The sequence below is a fragment of the Ambystoma mexicanum genome, chromosome 5q (genome assembly GCF_040938575.1).
Source record: "Ambystoma mexicanum isolate Mex_15411 chromosome 5q, UKY_AmexF1_1, whole genome shotgun sequence".
NCBI classification, from domain to species: Eukaryota; Metazoa; Chordata; class Amphibia; order Caudata; family Ambystomatidae; genus Ambystoma; species Ambystoma mexicanum.
Window position 1 is genome coordinate 1,385,047,317 of NC_090933.1, and position 22,296 is coordinate 1,385,069,612.

General features: G+C 45.9%; 1 protein-coding gene across 1 annotated transcript; it reads left to right on the top strand.

Moving 5' to 3' along the window:
* The first annotated feature begins 14,203 nt into the window (after window positions 1-14,203).
* LOC138498197 (zinc finger protein 84-like) lies at window positions 14,204-17,895 on the top strand. Its single transcript, XM_069622074.1, has one exon. The coding sequence runs from the start codon at window positions 15,332-15,334 to the stop codon at window positions 16,538-16,540; it is 1,209 nt and encodes a 402-aa protein (XP_069478175.1). The 5' UTR covers window positions 14,204-15,331; the 3' UTR covers window positions 16,541-17,895.
* Window positions 17,896-22,296: the final 4,401 nt, after the last annotated feature.

The following is a 22,296-nucleotide window of genomic DNA, read 5'->3' on the forward strand; positions in this document are numbered from 1 at the left end:
TGCCCATAAGGCAACTGACATTTTGCAGGATGGGTTTCAGGGGTACCTTGGGGACATAACCAAATGTATTAAAGTTATATTGCAACAGATCGTGCCGCACCCAAGACCGCCGGCTGCAATGGTGACAGACATTCCAGCATCTTTATGGCAACCACAGTTCTTCATCGGCGACAAGGTTTGTATTAGTTATGTGAGGAAATGGAATGAAAGAAGATTCCAAGGGCCCTGCAAGGTCATCTACGATACTCAAACCACTGTTAAAGTTGCAGGTTGGAAGGTGTGGATCCACCTAACGGACATTCAAAATGACAACGGCACCAGCACCGATCCCCAAGAGCAGGATAAACAAAGCGGGGAGAGATGAGTGTTTTTCCTATCTCATTGACATTTCTGAAATCACTGTGGTCCTTTGGACGAGTCCACATTAAACTTTTTTCACAGCCTCCAGAAACAGTGTCAGAAGAATTATGTTTTGCATCATTTTCCTGTTTTTCTCTTTTTTCATGATAGCATTTATAGGTTTTTTTATTAGGAGTGTAGGGGCTAATGATATTGAAGTAGCATATGTATTCACAAATAGTGTGCCCGTGACCAGAAGCAAGAGGGACATTGTGAATCCTGATGACCATTTAAATAGTTTTACAGATATGCATCCCCCCGAAACAATCAATCTATGGTACAACCACACGAGGGATGTGGGAAGAGAGGAGTACAACTATTCCTGCTGTATTTGTTCTTTGATACCCCATGCAACTGGCAAACCCAGACTGGTTACACTTCAAGAAATGCTATCTCTAATAGCACAGTGCTTGGTGCACCTTGCCCTCTGTAGGGCGTGTGGGTTGATTCAGGGACACAGGGTTCAGGCAACATTGATAGAAAACAGTGAGTGTCGGGTATAACAGGCAGGAGCAGTTTCATTGCAAAATAAGACCTCAGTTAGAAATGGGGGTGCTATTTTTCACAATAAGTGGGTCCAAGGACTAATGAGGTGCAAATCAAGAGGACTGGTGGGGTTTTCAGGGGAAGTAGTGATGCATATCAATACATGTTATGCTGTGTGGGAAAGATATGTTAAATAACTGACATGGATGAAGCAACGTGAGCAACCCACTAAAGTGCTGAAGCATACACAGCTCTCCTTGTTTTACAGGGACGATGGCATCGTGCCTGTTGTCACCAATGGACACTGTAACAGAACACTTCATATTCCAGACCTAAATGGGGGAACTGCAGGTCTCTTTTGGGTATGTTGGAGCCTTGCATACATACAGCTTACACCATTTCAGAGTGGTGTCTGTTCCCTAGCCACGTTGCATTCCCCTGCCTTAATTATCCCCCACGCTGACCTTACTGTAATCAATCAGCACCGCCTGTCCAAATCTATGAACCATATGCATCAGCGGGCCCGCTGATCCCTGAGCTTGCACCATCAAAGGCGCTCAAACTATTTGTCCCAAGATCCAAATGAGAAACTCAATGGCATTCCCGAGAAGTACCGGCTGTTCACCAAGACTGAAACTTTCTTCCCCTCTCTGCTCGCTCTAGGAATCAAGGTAGCAGCTTACTCTAAAGTGTCTTCAAATCACCCGCTCGGAAATGGTACAGCTGGAAATTGACACTGAGCACAGCTTGAAGGCGGTTAGAGAGGAACAAAGGGCAATCAGATTAATGACATTTTATAATCGCTATGTGCTTGATTTATTCATGGCCATGGAGGGCGGGATCTGTGCCAAAGTAGGCCCTTCATGTTGTAGATTCATTCCACCCCACGATTCAGATAACAGGTCTCTGGCCCACGCAGTTGTTGCCCTACACAATCTACATACTGTGATGGAAATGGAAGTTGGGGTGGTGGAGCAAGATTGGTGGTCATCAATATTTGAAAGGATTCCATCATGGTTGAGTACTGTTTGTAAAATAATGTTTCCTGTCCTTGTCCTGGTGCTTGTAATTTTGTGTTCCTGTCAACTGATCGTAGGGTGCTTCACAAAAACGCTGTCCAGAAGAACATGGTTGATATCACTCACACCAAAAGCAGGGGAGGCCACTCCCCTCTTAAAACATGTGGACACACAGACTGATTAGTGGAATGGTGAGATTGAACTCCAAATGGTCCCCCAGGCACATGTTTTGACTCCCCATCAGACCCAGAGAATTATTTATTGGGAGGCGTACGTTAACCCCACAGGAGACGGGTATTTTAGTTTTTTGACATGTAGCCCAGAAGAATATGCACAGCAAGGCGGAGATTTGCGTAATGTTAGTAAGTATTGTGTATCAAACACTGAATTTGATAAGCAGAAGGAGGTGAGTAGAGTAGTTAATAAACCAACTAAAGGGGGGAATGTTGTAATGCAGGAACAGTGTCCCCTATGTGAAGTAAGGTACAGACTATGGTAGCATGGAGTTTTCATTTCATTTCTGTGCTGGTGCATGTGTTATTTGTTTCAGCATTTCTGCTCACATGTGAATTAGGATTTAGGTTTGCCCCCCATTCTAGAGAGCATTAGGTTACCAGGTACATGGTGGGATGGAGGGCTGCAAAAGACATTGGGCCTCATTAGGAGTATGGCGGTAAGGCAACAACAGCGCCTGTATCGCTACCGGCACCGTTGCTACCGTAACACCATACTATGAGTTCTGCTCACGGGTGCCCTAGCAGCAACCTGGTCTGACCAGGTGGACGTACCGGCACCCGCAAGCTGAAGATGATGGTAGCAACGGTACCGTTATGAACGGTACCTCTGCTACCATCCTCCCCATTCCCATTGAGCCCTATGGGGGCTCAAATAGGAATGGGGACATACCGGCTCCGGCACCCGTGCAAAGGGAATTACCGGGTCCGCTGAGGTCGGAATGGCCCGGTGATTACCCTTTTGCGGGTGCCGGAGCCGGATGCAAATTTGGGAGTAGCCTTGCCGGTAAAAACGGCAAGGCTACCTCCAACCTTGTAATGAGGCCCATTGTGCACTATATGTAGAGTTTTTAGGGCCCTGAGACTCCAAGACGTTGTTGAGTATGCTGTGGAGCAACCTGGTGGTATAAAGAGTAAGTAGGGAAAGGCACTGATGTTTAGGGCCTCTCACACCACTGACCAGAGTGTTGCCATGTTAGAATTAGGGCCTAGTTGAAGTAGCAGACTTGACTGGTGATGCACTAGGCCACAGTTTCAAGCTCCTGGCATGTTGTTAAATTAGATTCTATTCCTGTTTACCCCAGCAAGCGTTCAGACTGTCAAGGTTCTTGGATGAAATGCGAGGGGCTGCATGATTGTTAGTTATTTTAGCAAGAGTTTACTGTTCCAAGGTGCTCCAGACAGGAAATAGGGTAAGGATATGTTACAGTTGGATAAATACAATAGAAGTGAAGGACACATTTGATGTGAATGCGACCTAGGGGTTGGGATGTTGCCAAGGTACTGAATTAGGTTGTGGTTATACTGCCCCCATCGAGGAGTGGCAGGACAATTGGAACTGCAGCATATGGGTTGAACAGAGCAAAAATACATCTGAGAAATTAGTCCTCAAGAGCAATATATTGGCTGTGTTTTGTTTTATAAAGCCAACTGTTTCCCAAGAATATGGAAGAATGTGTGCTAGGAAAGCAAAATGTTTCAGCATGGTAGTCGCAAGCGATGTGCTGAATATGCAGCTGCAAGGTCTGAGAACCATCAGGGGTGTGAAACACCTGAAGGTGACTCGCACCGCAAGTCCCTGGGAATCTGTCATCCAGGTGGCAAGGACACAGGCATCGCTATTGGATGCAGTTCCTGGGGGTGGACCAGTGCGGGAGGATCACTTGCATGAGGGAGTGGAAGTGGGACACCGAAAGGCGAGATGCGGTTTCCCCTTCCTTATACCATCTTTTCCCCAATCTAGGATACCTGGAAGCTCAAATCCCCCCTCCCCCTTTTCCGACACGGAACACTGTCTCATGGACAGTTCATCATGAGCGACAACAGACTAACACCAGAGCTGTATACCTGACATGTCCCAACACAAGTGTCAGGCAATTTCTAATAATTACACACAACTGACTTCCATCCTACTTCCCCACACGTATAAAAGGCGGAGCACCGATGCACACTCTGAGCAAGGCAAAACGCTACGAGATGGCAGTTTAAACCAAGAAGGAAGGCAGCGAGATCAGAGAGGATGACAGAGAGGGAATTACCCTTGCCCTTTTAGGAGAAGGACCGCGACTTTCAAGAGGCCTCGAGGAAGAGAAACATAAGACCGGGAAATGCAGCTGACGAACACTGCAGTGTGTGTCAAAAGTACTCAGGGCCCTCCCGAATTGATAGCCAAGGCGGGGAGAAGCGATTGCCACTGTGGTACTGCTCTTAACTCCGATACAAAGAAACGACAGTGAGTTAAGCACAGCCAGTGAGTTGGAGAAACTGATAGCAAACCGGACTGTGATACTGTAAACACTGGAGGGGAGTATCTGTACTTCTTCCCTCTATATGGCAGAGGCACAGAACACCCCAGCCAAGGTTCTCTATATGGAAGCTATGGACGAGCAACCAAGGATTAAACTCTCAGGAGGTGATGCAAGCTGGTTCTTAAGTACAGTGAGTCCCCAAGCCCCCACAAAGGAATGTCCACACACTTGGCCTCATCACGAGTTGGGCGGTATTGCTATTATGCTGCATTTAAGGGTCCGCCCAATCACAAGTCTGGCAGCATTTACACCCAGCTCTAAACTGGGGTAAATGCGCTGACTTAATGCCCATTTTTGGGCGTAATTAGCGCGGCGCTATTAGCATGCGCTAATTGCACCAAAAATGCCCCATTGGGTGCAACGTACCCAATGGGGAATGGGGAATACCCATTACCGCCCAACCCTTGATCCGGTGCTAATAGCCCCAGACCAGTTGGTGGTAACGCTATACCACCGGTATACCGCCCAACTTTTGATGAGGCCCACTATGTTATGTGCTAAAACAGTTCTATATATAAAAAATAAGCTTAAGTGGTATATACACAATTCAATTACACACTTTGTACTTGTTACGCTCACCTGGTCTCTGTGGGGACGTTGGGGCACGGTTGGAGCCCTCCCTGGATTCGGCTTCCCTGGATCCTGCTTTAACCCCAGTTGCAGCGATTTGGTCTGGTCAGGTTGCTGGCAATGCCCTTGGGTAAAGGTAAGAGGCAGTGAGAATGCTGCGACTGAACTGCGAGCCGCCTCGAACCCCTCGTGCCAGAATGAGACGCGCAAGCGTTTTCCCATAGGCTCTCACCTGTTATTTTGCAAAGATGAGCTCTCCGTCCTCCTTCTCTTCAGCAGGGGCGCTATAGACAGACCCAGTTGCTTCATTGATCCGCATGCGTAATGACCCAGACCGGCTGCGACCAATCCTCGTGGGTAGGTAAGTGTTGATAACAATGATTATTGTCCGTATGCTTCTTTAAAGTCTTTCCCAAAGATTATTGTCCGTATTCTTAATAATGTCTTTCTTTTCCCCAATAGGTGTTGAAGATGGCTCCACTGCGTCGCGTTGCTGACAGTGGACCCACGCAGTGGCCGAAAGGGATGGAGCGGACCCCCACTAGAGAGTAAGTAGGGTTTCTAAATGAAACGCAAGGTTTAAATGTTGCGCAGCCAAGCGTTAAATGTTTATGTGGTTTCTAACCTTGTGCTGTCTTTATTTCTTGCAGGGACGGCCTGGCGTCGGGAGATGGAGAGCGGCTATCCGGCAGCTGTTCGTGGCTTCGAGATGGAAGAACCGCAAGGATGCCTGACGAGAAGAAGACTTCTGCGTGAATGAAGACTCCGACAGGTGAGGAAGAGGCGCCCAGCAGAAGATTGTCGGAGGCCATGTAGATTGTTGTCCTCCAAATGTTTCTGGATTTGTAGGTATGCAACTCTGTCCAGTATTTTTAGGAGGAAAGCGATGGTTGTGATTGGCCTATAATTCGTTGGTGTGTTAGGGTCTAAGTTTGTTTTTTTAAGAGTGGCATAACCCAGGCTTCCTTGTGGTTGTTGGGGACTAAGATAGAGTTGAAGGAAGAGTTTATCACTGTGGCGATGAACAGGGACAGCTCTTTGGCGCCTTCCTTAATGATAGGGGCTGGGCAGGTATCTCCTTGACCCCACCATAACATAGATTGCATATTGGTCACACACTCCATTCACCCGGGTCCCACCCCAAGGGTGTACCCAAAACATACATTCACTGGGAAGGGTCTGGCCAATCTGGCCTGGACTTTCCCACAATACCATATTTGGTTCTTCCACCCAACAGCCAGTCAGGGGAAGGGACAGAATCAGGGCTTCCCAGGACCTTGGGAAAACAAGGTAACAGGCAATAGAAATCAAGAGGCCCCAGGGGCCATCTTGCTTTCTATCAGGAATTCACTGATTCCTATGGCAGGGACTGAGTATCCCAACATCGAGGATACCCAGAGCTCCTGTCACATCAGCATGAAGATGCCACCAGCCCATACCGTGCTCTGTGGGCAACACACAGATACCCAAGAAAACATACACTAGGGGTACAGGGTTGTACCCCCACCCTTGGGTGCTATAAGGGTATACCAATGGTCTCTGTTCACCACAACTGAAAAGAGGAAGGGCTGCACTGCCAGGGGTCCCAACTGGACTTCTGGGCAGAAAGCAACACAGAACACACATAAGGGAATACAGGACAATGACATGGAAGCTCTGTCCCTCCAATGCATTTCCAGCATCACAGTTACACTCAAGGTTGCAAGCAGCAACATTGTATGAAGAAAGAAAACTCATATGCGATGGAACTTTATGAAACCGAAATAGGTACCAGATACAGAGTGGTCCGACGCCACATGGGTGCTCACTTGAAGGTCTCTGTTTGGTATCCAACTGAGCGTGTGAGAATTATTGAACTGTGAAATCGAAATGGTCCTGCAGTGGGTTAAGTTGAATCCCGTGCACATTTGAAAGTCTTTGATTGCTTGTAAACTGAAATTGGTCTGTGCCCAGCTCAGTGGGACTAATTGTATAAAAGGGGATCTGAGCCCAGAAGAGGGGGATACAGGGTGAACCACAAACCACCAGAGAAGATATTGATGTGGCAAGTGTGAACCCGACTGAGGGATGCCTGTGAATTTAAATTGGTCTGAGCCCAGCTGAGGGGGACTAATTGTATAAAAAGGATCTGGGCCTGGCTGAGGGGGATCCAGGGTGAAGAGTGAATCGCCTGACTTGAATATTTTGAAAGGAACTTTTTTGTTGTTTATGATACATCCACCCTCTGAATCAAGAGACTTTGAACGTAAGAGACTTGGGCACAGAAGGCCCTGATGTTGGTAAAAGGAACTGTGACCTCGTGCTGAAGAAGCCCAGGAGAGTGCTGTTCTCGAGTGACCGCTTTGTCCTGTGCTAAAAATGTGGGGAAGGGAGGCCAACGGCCTGAACATCCTTACTTATCATTTTGTGAACACTTCTTTCTTTTTCATGAACCATTATCCCACCCTATTTGTAGCATAGCAGTAAGGATTGGCAATAGTTATTTTGAGTATAGGCCCTTTTTTATTTGACTAGACTCCACTAGGACTGTATTATTATTATTTGATGGTCGTAGCTTGCTCCCATCTTAGATTTAGGTTTAGATAGGCATTTTCCACCCCCTTGATAAAGTTCAATAAACACCCTTGAACTGTGATCACTTGTGTCCGTCTTACTTTGATACCATGCCTTCCTTACAGGGGGTGCCAAGTTGTTAGGTCACATGCCTTCAATGTTCACACTCGCTTCATGGTTGGGTCCTTTTGGTGGCATGCAGAGCAAATGTACAAGATTTTATGTTGACCAATCCACATAGATTACTGTTTGGCTAACATCATCTTTATAACTGTAACAATCAGAATTGACCATTTTATGCTGACCACGCAATTAGGTCATTAGTAGTGGTTGTACTTAGTTGGTCACAGGTAAGTTGTTAGTCCATAGGGCAGACTAATGTATAGCATTTATTTAGGTGTGTAATTGCGAGAGACAGATATTGTAGATGTGCATGTATTTTGTAACTTGTTTGTATTCAAATTTGTTTTTGCCTGTATATACTGTAATCCAATGTGGCGTATTGAGCTTGTTTCCAGTTTTGCAGAGCTGACTGACATTCCTGGCTGTAACTTGCATGTAATAAACTTTTTTTCATCACCAATCGTACACTCTATTATTGCTTCCTTGGATCGTGTATTTTTTTTTGTATTCGGTTTTTGGGGCTACCCATTCATCATAATTTTGTTGTAAGCATATAGGTTTTCAGCAGTGGAGCCACATTCTTAACTGTCCACTAGAATTAGCAAGTTTATTGTAGTCATCCGGGGAGGGCCTAGATGATGCTGTAGCGTCAAACTAACCCGTGTTTTTCAGAACCACACAAGTTGACACCTGAGTTCGGCGGTAGCCGTGCCATTTAAAAACGGCACGGCTGCTGCCGGAGTCACTTTTTTAATGGCACCCGCTGGTCCCGGTAATTCTCCAATGCCGGGTGCCGGTAAAAATTAATCCCCATTCCCATTGAGTCCCAGAGCACTCAATGGGAATGGGGAGGATGGTAGCACCGGCACCATTCATAATGGTGCCGATGCTACCGTCAAGGTCTGCGGGCGGGAGGGCATCCGCCCGCAGATCTCAGAGTATGCCGGTCCGGTAGCAACGATGCCCATAGCTTACCGGCACTGTTGTTACCGGACCGTCGTACTCGTAATGAGTCCCATTGAAACAGTTAAAGCACTCCCATCCATTTATTACAATCCACCCCCCACATATGATTGGTCAAAAACTATACAAAAAAATCCAGTCTTTCTCCAATTCGTCCATTTTCATTGGTTGCAGTTATCTTAACTACCATCTTCAGCTCATGTGTACAGCACACCCTCTTTTAGGATTTGTCTGTGGTCGTCCATGACATCATCATACAGTTATACATTCACATGCAAACATACTTCATTACCAGTCCCATCTGGCCTGAGACCGCCAAACCCCGGACGTAATTGCACATGGTTTGCAAGAGTACTTCAAACAATATGAGGTGGGGATGAATAAGCAGGTTCTCTTTGAACTAGCAATAGCCATCTCACCCACCCCGACTTGCTGGCGTCATTGGAACATTCTAATCTAAATGATTACCAATACAATATGCATGGCCTCTGGTCACATCCTGTGAAAATAATCGAAACTCATGAAGTATCGGTCACTCTGGCGTCGAGCGTCCCTTCACCCCAAGTTTATTGTTGTTGTAAAACAAATGGGTGAATCACCCATAACAATAAATAACAAGCCCCCATGCACTTAAAAAGATTGCATCTTCCTTCCACGATTCTGCCAAGCAATAAAACCCCAGGCCGGCTTGTTGGCTGACCACCTGCTGAGGCCGTAGTTACTCATTACCTTTCCTCTGGCATCTGAAACCCTGCATAACCAGTGTCCCCTGGTCACCCAGAATTCACCCTGCAAACCCTGACTGCAGAGCTTGACCAATTTATAAAAAGAACACATGCATATAGATTTGTAAATTCCCCATGTATGTATTTCAGAGCATATATTGTTTCATAACTATTGTGTCTTCTTAACAGTGGGTTGTTCATGACAAATCCCCTTCCTCGAATGCGCATTATGAAGCTATCCATTGCCCAGCTTCTAGGCACTTCGTAGCACACCATATACAGAATGTATTTTGACATTCATCTTGCTGTGCATGCAATCTTAAATGTATCAACTTAGACAGAAAATAACACTAAAAGTAGCACATCCCATTCACATTAACTACACTGGATACATATAAATTGCCACATCGTGCAAACTTTAACGCAACCCCAGTCACAAATATGGTGCGCCAAATGTGTACCCCTCTTCCTTATCATGACCTTTCCTGACCACCCCAACAGTACCGATTTGGTATTGTATTCAATGTAAACTTATGTACATTTCTTATCCTCCGTCAGTCACTTCAGATGATATGAAGGTCTAATGCCATGTCATTTCATTTCACGTCATCAAGGTCAAAGGTTGTGTGACATCACCTGTGATGCCATCTTGGTTGTGTTGTCAAGTCCCCTACCCCTGGCATTTTGGTGACCCTAAAAAATATTTTGTTTTAAATGTTTGTAGACCATTCCCCATAGCGATAAATGGGATAAAGTCCTTAGGTAAGTCATGGCTTTGGGTTAAAGTCAGGTCAGTACTTTTTCAACCCCACAGGTGTGAACAAACAAGCACCCAACCCTAGAGAGTGCCACAGTAGACACCTGTTTAGAGCTTCAGTTCCAGGACCTATATTGAGCCAGCCAAGGAAGAAATGAAGCTGAGCAGAATTAGGGGCAGTGGAAGCCAATGGTGATCTGTCATAGAGTGGGCCGGTAACACCCGCACTACTCTGGGTTTTGGTGACCCCTAAAGCAGATTATGACGATATCAGAACCACAGAATGTCAGGGTCCGGAGTCAAGTACACCAAAGCACCAATCACTCAGGATTTGGCTCAGAAACAGCCCATGAATCTGGTAAAGATAGGACTTCTTTTGCTGAACAGGTTGTGATACACAGGGCCTTGAGCCCTTGATCCGAATGAAACAGATGGAGGAAATGCAAAAGAAAGCTCTTGCCCAGGTTTATGACCAGCCACGTTCAACAGCAGAGGATGACGATTTGCTGGCCACCCACACAGGAAGTAGACTGGGCATGTTGTGGGCAGTAAACCTGTCTAAGGTAGGTAAAACCACTATAGAGTGTACAGGACTGGGATCATGGTATACCCACATCAGCACAACAGCCTGCTGGTCCCAAATGTAAAAGGGTTTGCCCAAAACAAAATTGCTGAGATTAAGACTGAAAAAGCACATTAGTCCACTGGGCTAATAATGTGGTAAACCCAGCAGCACTCTTGGTGAAGACAATACTGAAATACAGTTGCCACCAGCCTACTTCTCTTCACACCTGTAGGATTTTAGCATCACCCTACACCAAAAATGATATATCTAAAACACACCCCTGTTCTAGGAGCCATATGGGCTACAGAGGGACAATAAGTGGAAAGGGATGCATTGACAGGGGGAAGAAGTCCCTCTCATCACACAAATAAAGACAAATCTGCAGGAAAACCAACAGGGAAAAAGCAACATTTTTACTATCACCCTCATTGGAATCCCAGTATCTGTGTGTAGGCATGCTCAGAACCTTGGTGAGTTACGGCTGGTGAGTTACACTATCACCCTCATTGTGAATCCCAGTATCTGTGTGTAGGCATGCTCAGAACCTTGGTGAGTTACGGCTGGTGAGTTACACTATCACCCTCATTGTGAATCCCAGTATCTGTGTGTAGGCATGCTCAGAACCTTGGTGAGTTACGGCTGGTGAGTTACACTATCACCCTCATTGTGAATCCCAGTATCTGTGTGTAGGCATGCTCAGAACCTTGGTGAGTTACGGCTGGTGAGTTACACTATCACCCTCATTGTGAATCCCAGTATCTGTGTGTAGGCATGCTCAGAACCTTGGTGAGTTACGGCTGGTGAGTTACACTATCACCCTCATTGTGAATCCCAGTATCTGTGTGTAGGCATGCTCAGAACCTTGGTGAGTTACGGCTGGTGAGTTACACTATCACCCTCATTGTGAATCCCAGTATCTGTGTGTAGGCATGCTCAAAAACTTTGTGAGTTTCGGCTGGTGAGTTACACTATCACCCTCATTGTGAATCCCAGTATCTGTGTGTAGGCATGCTCAGAACCTTGGTGAGTTAAGGCTGGTGAGTTACACTATCACCCTCATTGTGAATCCCAGTATCTGTGTGTAGGCATGCTCAGAACCTTGGTGAGTTTCGGCTGGTGAGTTACACTATCACCCTTATTGTGCAGTGTTATCCCATAAATATATTTTATGGGGATATGTAAACCTTTTGGTAATACAGAACAGGGGATCTGTTTGAATTCCTTTATTGTTTTAGCAGTTCTGATTAATCTCCCTCCCTGTGCATCTCACACTCCTTTGGGGGAATGTCTGGACTTCTCCCTCTAGCATGCACCGGTTTGACTTCGTATCAGTTTTTCAGCAGTTCTGATTAATCTCCCTCCCTGTGCATCTCATGCTCCTTTGGGGAATGTCTAGACTTCTCCCCCTAGCATGCACCTGTTTGACTTCATATCAGTTTTTCAGCATTTCTGATTAATCTCCCTCCCTGTGCATCTCGTACTCCTTTGGGGAATGTCTGGACTTCTCCCCCTAGCATGCACCTGTTTGACTTCCTATCAGTTTTTCAGCAGTTCTGATTAATCTCGCTCCCTGTGCATCTCACACTCCTTTGGGGAATGTCTGGACTTCTCCCTCTAGCATGCACCTGTTTGACTTCCTATCAGTTTTTCAGCAGTTCTGATTAATCTCCCTCCCTGTGCATCTCATACTCCTTTGGGGAATGTCTGGACTTCTCCCCCTAGCATGCACCTGTTTGACTTCCTATCAGTTTTTCACCAGTTCTGATTAATCTCCCTCCCTGTGCATCTCACACTCCTTTGGGGAATGTCTGGACTTCTCCCCCTAGCATGCACCTGTTTGACTTCCTAGCAGTTTTTCAGCAGTTCTGATTAATATCCCTCCCCGTGCATCTCACACTCCTTTGGGGGATGTCTGGACTTCTCCCCCTAGCATGCACCTGTTTGACTTCCTATCAGTTTTTCAGCAGTTCTGATTAATCTCCCTCCCCGTGCATCTCACACTCCTTTGGGGGATGTCTGGACTCCTCCCCTAGCATACACCTGTTTGACTTCCTATCAGTTTTTCAGCAGTTGTGATTAATCTCCCTCCCTGTGCATCTCACACTCCTTTGGGGAATGTCTGGACTCCTCCCCTAGCATGCACTTGTTTGACTTCCTATCAGTTTTTCAGCAGTTCTGATTAATCTCCCTCCCTGTGCATCTCACACTCCTTTGGGGAATGTCTGGACTTCTCCCCCTAGCATGCACCTGTTTGACTTCCTATCAGTTTTTCAGCAGTTCTGATTAATCTCCCTCCCTGTGCATTTTCTTTGCCTTTTGTTCTTTGTGTCTGCACCACAACTCCCATAATGTGCTTCATCACTTGCGATTCCTCTCTGTTCTGCTCATGCTCTGAAAGTACTCTTCGCCTCATTACAAGTCAGGCGGAAAGGGGTTAACGGCGCCATACCGACCAACCCCGTACCGCCTGATTACGAGGTCCCCTCGCGGGACCCGCTCTGCACGTCTGGTTTCACCAGACGTGCAGAGCGGGTCCCGTGAGTGGAGCAGGGAGCTAACAACGGGCTTGCAAGATGCAAGCCCGTTGTTAGCTCCCTCCCCATTCCCATTTGAACCCTATGGGGGCTCAAATGGGAATTGGGAAGGACAGGGCCCGGGTTCCCTGAAGGAGGAAGTACCGGGCCCTCCATACTCGGAATGGCCCGTTACTTCCCCATTCAGGGAACCCGGAACCGGAGACGATTCCGGCGGCAGCCATGCCGCCAATAGCGGCATGGCTACCACCGAAGTCGGAATGAGGCCCTCTGTCTCAGTGTACTTTCGGAGTGTCTCCCTATTTCTCTGCACCCCACCGTCTCCCCCCTCCTCAGCTATAGGCTCTGTGTCTGAGAAGTTTTTTGTCTCCACTCCTTCTTCTCACCCTACAGCGTGACATCCATCGGGTGTAGGCGGAATATGTGAATTACTACATCTAAGATGTACTTATTTCCTCCTCTCGCAAAATCTGCGTCTGTAAAACTCCAGTAAGTTGTGGTTCCACTGCAGGTATTGAGATAGTAACTCGACAAAATGGCCATGCCTCCCATTATTTTTATCTCAATGCAGTCAAGCTTTCCTTTCCTCTTTGTTCCTGTTCCACCATCTTTTCTGTGCACTGTGGAGCTGGTTAATTGACCACAACCAGCAATGACTCGACTGACAGGTTGGCCATTTCTCAGACTTCCGTGGCTGCACGTCACTGCATTGTGTTCATCCTGGCTGTTGGCTAGTTTGGTCACACCTTTATTCATTTCTGTGACAAAGGATGAATGGTCAATGGGCCACATGTTTAGAGATTTATGTGTTAATTCTGTTCATGGAATTGGGGACAAGTTACACTATTCATTTAACTCAGTGTCCTGCATACAAATTCCAGGATTTCATGAAACCAGTATTATAAAGTTGAAACATGCCTTTTTGCTTTTCACATATGATTTTTAAAATAAGAAATATGTATTTGTCGCTTATGGAACACTAATCCTGTTTTTCCTTTTCCTTCAAGCAGGGATTGGAAAACTGTGAAATGTTTAAAGAAAGCTTTCCTCTGATAGCTGGGTCTAGTATGATAGCAACCTCATCTGCTTCTTGCTCATGACAGTCACTCCCAACCTGGAGCCTCTGACCGCGGAAGAAATATTGCTGACTCTGAAGGCAAGTCACTGAAAAAGAGCTGAAATTATTAATGATTTTGGAAGACACATACAGTTCCTATTTCCAATCAGTGCCAATCAATAAAGAGGTCATCTGTGTCCAACCGGTATAACAACACTATACCACTAAAAGGGGTGGGGGGGGGGGACTGAGTCATTGCCTTGTGTACATTTGCCGCATTCTGTGCATTAGCGATACGTAACTGCATATGGGAGTTTCTACAGAGGAAGTACTAACCCCAAGAGAGTCCATCTAAATGCACTGATTGGGACACATCCTCCTCTTTAAAGAGTGACACAAGGCTTTAAAGAATACACTAAGGAGAGACTCTGAACAGGCGCTTTGCAAATGAACTGACCTGCCAGAAATTCAATATAAATGGCCATCTGATGATGAGTCTTATGTGCCACAATGGAATAGGACTGTGCAGGTTCACTGGCTGCGACAGGTCGCTCAGGACATCATCTAATGGTAGACCACTGAATCTATACTGGACAGAGGAGAGGACAATGGCTGCCACTTTAAAGTAGAGGCAGAGCATTTTCAGGCATTGTGTAGAACCTCCTTACCAAATATTGTGTAAATGCACTGGTGTGCCACATTCAGTATGAAAAAGATGCTGAACACCAACTTTGGACTTTATGCTTCAGGATCAATAGCACCGCTGCTGTGGTGCTGGTCAATAGTTGTTGATGTTCCAGTGGCAGCTGACATTTATTAAAGAATAAAAAGCATGAACACAAGGCAAGAAACCATGCTCTGGACGTAGAACAGTTCTAATCGCAGACCTGCCTGCTCTGGCCGAGGATAGTGGCTCATTCTTGACACTCAAGTCTGTAAAATTGCACCTGACCTGGTGAGAGCAACTGAGGGATTCAGGTTGAATTTGACAAGGAGCTCTTTACAAAGAAATCACTATCTCAAAATAGCGTCTTCAGAATGGAGGTACATTTTGAATTTTCTGAATGTGAAGCTACTTTTAGTGAAACATGCCGTATATTGCACCATCAGAGATTACACACTGAAGAGAAAGAGTGTGACAAGACTTTTAAAGAAACAAGTGATCTAATAATTCATCAGAGAATTCACATTGGTGTGAAACCATATGCATGCTCTGAATGTGATCAGGCTTTCAAGCATAAGGGTAACCTATTGATACATCAGAGAAATCACACTGGAGAGAAACCATTTGCATGCTCTGAATGTGATAGGGCTTTTAATCAAAAGGGCACGCTATTGATACACCAGAGAATTCACACTGGGGAGAAACCATATGCATGTTCTGAATGTGATAAGGCTTTCAAGAGAAAGGGTGAGCTATTGGTACACCAGAGAAATCACACTGGGGTGAAACCATATGCATGCTCTGAATGTGATCAGGCTTTCAAGCATAAGGGTAACCTATTGATACACCAGAGAATTCACACTGGGGAGAAACCATATTCATGTTCTGAATGTGATAGGGCTTTCATTCAAAAGGGCACGCTATTGGTACACCAGAGAAATCACACTGGGGTGAAACCATATGCATGTTCTGAATGTGATAAGGCTTTCAAGGAGAAGAGGCAGCTATTGACACATAGGATGAGTCACACTGGGGTGAAACCATATGCATGTTCTGAATGTGATAAGGCTTTCAAGACAAAGGGTGAGCTAATGGTACACCAGAGAAATCACACTGGGGTGAAACCATATGCATGTTCTGAATGTGATAAGGCTTTCAAGGAGAAGAGGCAGCTATTGATACATTTAATGAGTCACACTGGGGAGAAACCATATGCATGTTCTGAATGTGATAAGGCTTTCAAGACAAAGGGTGAGCTATTGTTACACCAGAGAAATCACACTGGGGTGAAACCATATGCATGTTCTGAATGTGATAAGGCTTTCAAGAGAAAGGGCCCGCTATTGATACACCAGAGAATTCACACTGGGGAGAAACCATATGCATGTGATCACTGTGATAAGGCTTTCAAGACAAAGGGTAACCTATTGGTGCATCAGAGAAATCACACTGGGGTGAAACCATATGCATGTTCTGAATGTGATAAGGCTTTCAAGACAAAGGGTCACCTAGTGATACACCAGAGGAATCACACAAGGTTCAATTCTCAAAATCTAGGGTTTATTGCAATGCAAAGCAAATAGTCTCACGTCCCGCAACGTGTGTCTCCAGACCCCGAGGGACGCAAGAGAGCGAGCATCTCACAACAGTTACCTACATACAAAATGATCATCATATTATCAGTAGTGACATATTCGATACCGCCCATAATGCATTTCCTTTGAAAATGGTTTCGATGATTGACAATTATGACGAATATGACACCCTCAGACATTTATTCAGCAACAGTTTGCAATTTGTGAAGTGGCAGACATGATTCTTTGTTTTTGGGAACATAATGCTCCTGTACTTACAAGCAAGCTGCGTGCAGGGCAGAGACACATTCCAGGCCTCACTATCTTCTAGTTTCTATTTGTGTGCTAGAGGTCAACTCGATCTACAGGGGCTCGGGGAAGAGGGGGCCGTAAAAGAGAGCATAATTCAAGCCATTTAATGTTCGTTTCTACCGCACCAGCGAGACTAGCTGGCACCTGCGTAGTGATTAAATGCCTTGTTGCTTACTTCCAAGGACTTGTGAGGGAGGAGACCGGGCATTGCTGTCTGGGTTGCCTGGGCTGTGTTTCAACATGTAACTTGTGGCCTTGCTCTATGCTTGAACAATAACGGAATAGAATTCACTTACAGCAGAGCAGTTTAAACAGAAAGCAAAAAGTGAAAATTAGTCAAAATGGCGGATTCTATTCCTACAAAATGGACGCTCTCTGGTCATGGTGATGAGTCTGTCCAGACAAGTGCTGAACATATGATGTGGTTGGTTTTCGGCCAACAAAATATATCGCTTATGCTATGGAAGGGTCATTTCTAGACTCACACCTCCTTGGAAACTTCAACATCCACCTTGACTCTTCTGTCTTTGCCTCCACACTCTTCCTGGATCTCTGTACCTCTCTCTGCCTCACTGTTCTCCCTTCTGGCCCTACCCACTCTGCTGGACACACACTTGATGCCTTCATTTACACTGATCTTACGTTCTCCACCCCTCTCTCCTGGTCTGGCCACTTCCTCCTCTCCTCCCACTTGACCGAGCCCTCTGATGCTGTGCCAGCCTCCTTTGTGGTGATCCAACTGATGAAATGAGTGTCAATTGCTGTGTTTGCTTCTCCCTTCATCCTCCCTCCTACTCCTGCTAACGTTCCCACTGGCTCTGTCCTTGACAATCTCCATATTGCTATCCCTAACACTCTCGACATTCTTGCCCCTGTCATGAGGATCTGCCTGAAACCTGCCTCCAAGTGTAACTGTTGTTACGACTCTGATCTAGCAGCTCTTAAACGCAAGCGCAGAATGGAAGTTGCAAACCTCGAGTTCATCCTCTGATAAACTAGCCCGTCGTCTACTCCGAAGGCAATACAGCCTCTCCATCCACTCCAAAAAGAGTGCCCACATCCAGGCCTGCATGTCTGGAGCCACTAACAACATGGCTAAACTCTTCAAAATCTGCAAGGAACTAGCCAATCCATCTGCAGTCTCTTCCTCGCCTCTGCCCTCTCAGGCCCTCTGCACTTCTCTGGCCAACTACTTTGCCTCAAAAACCCAGGACATCCTGTCCTCTCTCTCCTCCACTACCCTCAACCCTCCCCCTGATCCCCTATCTCCCTTGGCCTCTCCCCTAGCCCCACCCCCTCTCTCTTCCTCTCTCCTATCACACCGACTGGGTCACTCGAGTAGCCCGCTCTATGAAAGTCTCATCCAAACAGGTATCTTCCTGTTCTTCTAGAAATAAAAAGGACAACATCTCCTCCCTTGCTCCGGCTCTCGCTGATTTCTGCAACCACTCTCTAGCCACTGGCTCTTTCCCTTCTTCTCTCAAGCACTCCCTTGTGCATCCCTTTCTAAGAAAGCCCTCCGCTGACCCCTCGTGTCTGGCCAACTACCGCCCTATCTCTATTACACCCTTCCTTGGGGAAACTCCCGGAGAAGTTGGTCTTCCCCCAACTGACACAACATACCGAGCATTTTGGTTGTTTACATGACTATCAATCTGGATTCTGAGCATCCAGAGGTACGGAAGCTGCGCTCCTGAACACCCGTGAAGAACTGCTCACAAATCTTGACTCTAACTCTCCTGCTGTTCTCTTTCTCTTTGACCTCTTCTCCGCCTTTGACACGGTCAACAACTCTATCCTCATAAGGCGGCTCCAATATACCATAGGTATCGCAGACTGGGCACTGGATTGGGTGACTCCCTTCCTCTCTGACCTCCCCTCCCAGGTTATCCTGGGCTCTTTCTCCTCCTCCACCTCCCTCTCCACTTGTGGTGTTTCCCAAGGTTCTATCCTCTTGCTCACCTGATCTCCGATTTCTCTCCCCACTAGTGTTACGCAGATGACACAGCCGTTCTTCAAGCTCCCCTCCTCCTCTATTTTCTCCTCCTACCATCCCTGACTGCCTGTCCGCTATCCATTCCTGGTGCACTTCTAACAATTTCTGTCTTAATGCCTCTTCCCCACCCCTGCACTCTGGCCACCCTCTATGGGATCGCCTTCTCCTTCCAGTGAAGCCAGAAACCTTAGGATCATCTTTGACTCCTCTCTCTCCTTCATTCCTCAAATCTTGGACCTTGCCACAAAGGCCCACTTTCAACTTTACCTTCTAGAGACATTCTACCTTTCCTCACCTTCCCCCAGACGCTCAATGGGCCTCTTTACTACTCCGGCGGTAGCCGTGCTGGTAAAACCGTCAGGCTGCCGCCGGAGTTGTGCATTTTTTCTGGCACCTGGCCATGGGGAATTACCAGGGCATTACAGCCCCGGCGGTCCGTCCGGCCAGGCACCGGAAAAAGTGAGTTCCCATTCCAGTCCCATAGGACTCAATGGTAATGGGGATGATGGAATCACTGGCACTGTTAACAACAGTGCCGGTGTTTCCATGTAAGTCTGCAAGCGGGTGCCTTTCCGCCCGCCACGTCAGACCTGACGGGCGGAAAGGCACCCACCCTGCAATCTTGTACTCTGTCGGTCCGGTAACAACAGTGCCGGTAGGCTTACCGGCACTGTTGTTACCGGACTGGCAGGGTTGTAATGAGGCCCAATGTATCTAGAGCACTGCTCCTCTCCAGACTGGACTACTGTAATAGCCTCTTCCTTAATCTGCCATTCTCTTCCCTCCGCCCTCTCCAGCTAATCCAGAACAGGGCTGTGAGACTTATCTATGGCCTCAATACCAGGGACCGTTTCTCTCCGGCCCTAAAATCTCAGCCGATCTCTCTTCTCAGCTGGCTCCCTCCTTTGGAACACTCTCCCTCTCTCCGTCTTGAACTGGATCTGCTCAAGTTCTGCAAACTCCTCAAGACTTTCCTCTTCTCTTCCTCCTTCCCTCTCCTGTGCTAACCATCCCACAGTCGCTAGGATTGGCAGCCAGGTCCCTTTATAGTCCAACAGGCTACTGACCATCTGCCCAATCGCCACCAACATCGGCCCCCCTGCACTTGCCTTTGGGCCCACACCTGCCTGTTGGGTGCTTGTCTCAGGCTTGCACTGGTCAACGGTTGACCTCCCCCACACTGGTTTCCTCTGAACTTTCACTTACCTGCTGCCTCTTCAACAGGCACAATTGGCACTTCCACCCTGGTTGGACCCTTCTGCACTTATCCCCGCCCCTACCACCTCTCTCTCTCTCTCTCTCTCTCTCTCTCTCTGTCTCTCTCTCTCTCTCTCTCTTTTTCTTTCTTTTTTTCTCTCTCTCTCTGTCTCTCTCTCTCTCTCTCTTTTTCGATCCGAATGTCACAAGGCCTAGTAGGACCGCTGTTATTTTTATGATTTATTCTTGTCAATGTTATTGTTTTGCTTGTTCACTTGTTCCCTTTCCCTCCTGCCCTGTGGCACTTTGAAACACTGTTTTTGTTGTACAAGTGCCTTATAAATGGCCAATAAAATAAGTAAATAAAATATAATTTAAGGGGATTTTTCTAAACATGTCGACACTTTGTGTTTCGGTCTGTAATTACTGGGTGCACCTATATCCCATGTATCCCTTCATATGGTTGTTGACAATGACCTTCATCAGGACTAAGACAAATGCTTGTAGGTGGACTCCGTTTTCAGTACCCCCTAATGAGATGGTGTTCATTATATAGTCATGCTCCTGAACATGTCAGGTGTTTTCTTCCTTCACTAAAAACATTTGAGCTGAGAAATCTCAAACTGCAATACGCTAGTCAGTATTTTGAAGCATTATTGGTGTTCCAGTGTCTCCATTGTGAGCAAAGATGTTCATAAAAGAACGGACAATCACTCATTGACGGACACACCTAAGCACTGATGCATGTTCAGTGGAGCTGCTCACACAACAATCAACTGCCTTTGCTCGAATTACACAACCGCTTGGTGTATAGAGCACATGTAATCAAGGAAATAGCACAGATTGAACACGGTTCTCCACACATCTGTCATCTTTTAAAACATGAGAGAAATCACAGTGGGGGAGAAAACATATACATGTCCTCAATGTGATAAGGCTTTCAAGCAAGATAATCAACCTGTGATATGAGAAATTATAGATTTGTTCTGAATGTAATAAGTCTTTCAAGGTCAAAATTCATCTATTGATACATCAGAGGAATCACACTGGGGGGAAGTCGTATGTATGTCCTGAATGTGATAGGGCTTTCAAGCACAAGCGTGACCTACTACTACATCACAAAACCATTACACAGAGGTGAGGCCATACACATGTTTGAAATGCCAGAGCACTTTCAAGCAAATCCATGACCTATGGTGACATGTGGGAATTCATAAAAGATGTTGACATGGTCCAATCGGATGCCCAAAGCATCTGCAGCATAGAAGGTATCCAGCACTGGGCTCTGCTATTTTTCTGAGACTAAAGTTACTAAACCTCCTTATCAGACAGGCACACCGAGAAGTGTGATTTATGTGTCTGTTATTATTTGGTTTGCCCTGTTGTAAGGTATTTGTGTGGTATAGATGGTGCAAGTTCAATATTTCTTTGGACTATATATGTAATCACTGAATAAGGTTTGTTAACATGACATTATGGTTGAGTTGCACTAATAAAAACCTATGAAATGCAATAAAAAAACTGTATTAAAGGAACATTATGGTTGCACAAAACGTTCATAATTTTTTCTGTTTGTTACTTACAGACTCTTATTTCGAAATGTTATTGTCTGTTGTCTTCATAGTTATTGGATATGGACTTTAAATATTCGTCATTTGCTAAGAAATGTGATGGCCATAGAAATGTAATCATAGATAAGGCAATTTCACAGTCCGAGGAGAAATGATTCTTGGAAGCAATTGGATCGCTCTACAGTCACTTAGCAATGTATTTTTGGGCCCAGTTCCTATTGTTTATTTAGAAACGTCTTGTCATTAGTAGGATAATCATTTGCCTTTTGCTCAATGTCATACATTTACCCCATGAGAAGCACTGGGGGTGCAAAACATGTGTACATGTCGGCTTGCTTCTGCTTTAGTCTATCACGAATCATATCATTATAATAATTGGTTATTTATAACAAGCTTAATACTCAGAGGTTTCTAAGCGTGGACACGAGGATCGCACCTACGTGTTGTCTTGCTTCCAAGGTGAGCACGTTGCCCCTGAGCTATCCTCCCAAAACCTCATGAATCATGACTTGTTTGTAATAACTGATACATTGGTCTACGAGTTGGATCATCTTTTCTGCTTAATACAAATTTTAAAAAATGTCTTAGTTGGTGAGGGATAAACACATGATCAAATACATTATTGAAGTTATAACACAGAGACAAAGCCTTTCCAACAGTACAGACCACATACACACTTTTATTATAAC